This window comes from Penaeus vannamei, chromosome 42, assembly GCF_042767895.1.
Source record: "Penaeus vannamei isolate JL-2024 chromosome 42, ASM4276789v1, whole genome shotgun sequence".
NCBI classification, from domain to species: Eukaryota; Metazoa; Arthropoda; class Malacostraca; order Decapoda; family Penaeidae; genus Penaeus; species Penaeus vannamei.
Genome location: NC_091590.1, coordinates 12,426,802 through 12,431,777, shown reverse-complemented (window position 1 = coordinate 12,431,777; position 4,976 = coordinate 12,426,802). Strand labels below are relative to the sequence as shown.

The following is a 4,976-nucleotide window of genomic DNA, read 5'->3' as shown; positions in this document are numbered from 1 at the left end:
CCCCACCTTTCTCCAATCACATCCCCTTCATCACCATCCCCACCTTTCTCCAATCACATCCCCTCCATCACCATCCCCACCTTTCTCCAATCACATCCCCTTCATCACCATCCCCACCTTTCTCCAATCACATCCCCTTCATCACCATCACCACCTTTCTCCAATCACATCCCCTTCATCACCATCCCCACCTTTCTCCAATCACACCCCCTTCATTTCCATCACCACCATTCCCCAATCACATCCCCTTCATCATCATCGCCACCCTGTCACCACCAATCCTCAATCACATCCCTTTCATCACCATCACCACCTTTCTCCAATCACATCCCCTTCATCACCATCCCCACCTTTCTCCAATCACATCCCCTTCATCACCATCCCCAAAACCAGCCTTAACTTTCTCCTCCACGGAACGGCAAACCGAAGAGATCAAACAGCTGGCTTTTCTCTTCCCAGGTACATCGCCTCAGTTCTGCAGTGATGAAGCCACGAGTCGACGGCCAGTTTTTACCCGAGTTCCCCGCCACTATGCTGCGAAAGGGCTGGTACAACAAGGTGGACGTTATATCTGGCATTACCAAAGACGAGGCCGTTCTAGCTACTCTAAGTGAGATTTCTTTTTGAATGTCTCTTTTTACACACACAGACAGATACACACACATACAGATACACACACAGACAGACACACACAGACAGACACACACACAGACAGACACACACACAGACAGACACACACACAGACACACACACAGACACACACACAAACACACACACACAGACACACACACAGACAGACACACAGACACACACACACACACACACAGACACACACAACACACACACACAGACACACACAGACACACGCACGCGCGCACACACACACACACACACACACGCACACACACACACACACACACACACACACACACACACACACACACACACACACACACACACACAGACACACACACACAGACACACACACACAGACACACACACACAGATACACACACACAGATACACACACACAGACACACACACACAGACACACACACACAGACACACACACACAGACACACACACACAGACACACACACACAGACACACACACACACAGACACACACACACAGACACACACGAATACAAACACACACTTATATTTATATTTATATGAGAGAGAGAGAGATTGACTGACTGATTTTTATCATCTATTTACTTTTTTGTCCTTTGATTCAAGCCGGTTGATGTAGGTTGCTCAAAAAAGCAACTCGCCAACCAACTAAAAGACTCTAAATGTGTTCCTATGCAGCGTACCCTTCTAGGAAGACCGTCCTTCCACAGACATTTGTAAATAACCCTTCTGTAAAATCTACAGTCCTCTCATATATGTAGGCTTTGTGTAAGAATATATTATGCAAATCTAACCTTCTTTTTCTCCTGGATGAACGATTTCTAGATCTGCATACCTTGTTCTACATGCCCGTTCAATCACATATGTTGTCATCGGAAATAATTTAAATACCGTTAGTTCTCTCACTAAATTTATCCAGGAAAATGCAGTTATTAAAAGAAAAAACAACACCCCCACACTCTTGAATCTGAAAGAGAAATTGAAAAACAACAGGCAACAAAAAGCCATGGGTCTGCTCTTTTCATTTCTTAACAACAATTAATAAAACATCGTTTAGCGAGGGGCACCATGGAGTAGAAACGCATGGCTCAATTTTCCAAACTTAATGGCAGACCTCTGGAAATCTTAATTGGCTAGGCTTGAAATTCTCTCATAAAAAGTTTCGATCCCGCTGTCCATATTCCTTCTACCATTCTTATTCCACATCGAAACTATAAGAAATCTTAATCCATACGCATTTCTCAAACTATTTACCTCTAAGCTAAAGCCAGCCCTAAGCAGATATAACCAGCTGTTCCTTCCATCGACCAGCTTACAACCTGGACAAAGCCTCGGCAGACGACCTGGTTCAGAACTTCTCTGTCAGCGGCCCGCTTTCCCTGACCTTCGAGGGCTGGGAAGACGACCCCGAGTACTTGGCACAACGGGCCTTCCACCACTACCTGGGGCCCATTGAACTGACGGAGGAGAAGCGGGATCCTATTATCCGGGTAAAGGTGTTATAATGAGTCTAGGGATATGGATAGTAATGGGGTTTATTGACTAAGATGATGAAAAGGGAAAATGAAGATAAGAAGTATTAGTATATAGGGAGGAGGAATAAAAACATTTTCCAGCCATAACGTGCGGTAGTAGTGACCAAAGAGTTAGTGTTTTTAAACAAAGACAACTTTCGAGTAAAAGCATTTACGGAATTTTAGTATTATCACGAAAAATAAAGAATAGATATATAGAATAATTACATAAAATATGCAACAGCTCTACAGCGACAGACTGTTCGATATGTGTCACATGGACGCGGTCGGGCAGCACCTTCGAACATCTCAGAAGCAAGTATTTACCTACAAGTTGCAGCATCGTGGAGAACACCAATACGTCTCTACTTATTTCCCTTCTGTTCCGGACTGGGTGAAGAATTGTAAATAAAATCTGCCAGATGGATTTTTAGATGATGTAGGATTCAGTGAGGACAGAGCAACAGTGACGTGTACAATTGCCAGTTCATTTGACGTTAAAATACACTACTGATCGTCTCGGAAGTTTTACCTATCTAGCGTAACATTTTCCTTTTTCTCCAATTTAGACGTCACTCACGCGGATGACCTTCAGTACCTGTTCAATCAAGAAGAATATAATATGACGTTACAGCGAGACGAGGACCTCTTCGTCAGCCGTATCATGGTGGAACTCTGGACCAACTTCGCTGCCAAAGGGTAAAGCTAACCCAATCTCCGTCGCGCGAACGTGAATGAATTGAAAAGGAAAATAGTCATGATAAGAAATTAAAATTCAATGAGAAATGAAGATATGTTACAATATATTATCATTTCTGATTGTGGATGTTTTCCTTTTCATCTTTGTGTACACGTTTCTATTTGCATTTGTGTTCGTGCAGATGTAACTTGAATGTGAATATGCGATTTCATGTCTGTGTCATTTACATCATTACTCTTCTGATATTGAGTTAAAATCGTCCTTGCGATTGAAGATAAATGATAGCACTTGCACAATAAGAGTTGATAAGCGACATACATTATTCATCACCTTTATGCTTTCCTCCTCCCCAGACACCCAACGCCAGACCTGTCCCTCGGCTTCAAGTGGGAGCCGACGTTGTCCTCGAGCAACAGTTACTTGGCCATCACTTCCTCGCCTTTCATGAAAACATTCCAAGAGTGCAGGGTATTAGTTTGTAAATACTGTTGGGTGTCATCTTTTTCCACTGGATGTAATAGGTTTAGAGATTGATAATGTCGTATCGTTAGTAGTGGCGTAGTTATGTTTGTGGGGCGGGGGGGGGGGGAGCACTAAGGGGACACGTACGTATTATATTACTTGATAGAAGTACATCAGCGACTGATATGATTTTAGAGTATGCCTTAATAACCGTTTGTGGCATCAGAATACCTCCTTTTGCCCCGTGTCCCATTGATTATCGCACCTCCCACACTGCTCACCCACAGATACACAGCTACGCATCTCTCTCCAAAAGGAAATCATTATCTTCGTCTCTTCCAGATCCACAAATTCTGGAAGAACATGCCGACCAAGACTAACCAAAGGTTGTACCCTGACCGCTTCGAGCCTCTTCTATAGCTGCACATCGGTGATTTTTTTTTTTTTTTTTTTTTTTTTTTTATAGCGTGTCCGGAGAGCCCCATTGCCTCCCATCGTAGCTTTAAGAAGGTTCGATGTAAACGTCTAAAAAACGTCTATGACGCAATAAACGATCCAGCTTGATGATTTACAGGTATTTTTCTTGTAATCCTCAGAAGCCCAATGTATGTGCCACCGCTGTTAATCTTCTGCGATAGTTTTCCTTGACGAACTTTTCCTTAAACACCACTCATTTTGTGACAAATAATGGGGCGACATAACAAAGAAACATCCTCTTGATCGCACTGATCTAGACCAGAGGTGTCTAACTCAAACTCCTTCGGTCAATTCTCATTTCAGCTCCCATCTTCAGGGTCAGGAAATATAGCTGGCTCCTCGGGATTAATAAAAAGCATGTGATATTACCTACCGTGACGTAAATTTTATTTTACTTGTTCGATTTTAAAAAGTCTATGGCTACAAAGTTGGTTTGCAGCATTGTTTCAAAATTTAAACACGAGGTCTGGCTTGCCATGACATCCATAATTATCATCATTATGAAATACAACTTATCTACGACTTATCAGTTTCTTATACATGAATTGTTTTACTTTTTGTCACCCCTGACCATGTATGACTATTCTGGGAGCCACATTTGACCTGCGAGTCATGAGATTGACACCCCAAGTCTAGAAGACAACTACTTAACATCTAAGCGTATGATTACACACGCTTGAAGTGCCAAAATTGCATAATTCAGTCCTATTCGGCAACCCACCAGTTTGGCTCTTTCACACACAAACACTCATGATGCATAAACATTATTCATATGATCTGTGAATATAAATCCATGTCTTACAGTGGAATCTAACAAAATTATATAACTGTCGAACAACGTACTGATTTGAGGAATTGGTGGTTTTGAAATATGAACTTTAGGTTTACCCAATACTCATAATTGCCTCTTTATTAAACTGTCATTTATAGTACGCTACAACCATGATTATGGCATGAGTTGTGAGGGAAGCTACCTGAATGCAGTAATCAAAAGTTCTAATCCAACTTTTAAATCCATGGGCATGATTAAATAGTGAATGTTTTTTCTCTTCTTTTTGAGCGTGTTGCATTATGTGTAATCCAGGCCTCGTGGTTCCGAACGCGACAAGTTGTCTGGCCGAACGCAGCATTGCTCGTTCTGTGTGTGTGTCCTTTTTGTTTGTTTATGGAACACATGTCACACAGATA

The 4,976-nt window shown here is 42.2% G+C and overlaps 1 protein-coding gene across 1 annotated transcript; it reads left to right on the top strand.

Annotated features, from left to right (window-relative positions):
• Nucleotides 1-459: 459 nt before the first annotated feature.
• On the top strand, nucleotides 460-3,861 carry LOC113810012 (pyrethroid hydrolase Ces2a; the record flags this gene model as incomplete). Its single annotated transcript, XM_070118440.1, is given in 6 exon segments — nucleotides 460-610; nucleotides 1,947-2,125; nucleotides 2,394-2,553; nucleotides 2,719-2,848; nucleotides 3,203-3,317; nucleotides 3,654-3,861. Coding segments are annotated over 6 exon segments (813 nt in total), but the record flags the coding sequence as incomplete, so codon positions are not given.
• Between the last annotated feature and the right edge of the window lie 1,115 nt (nucleotides 3,862-4,976).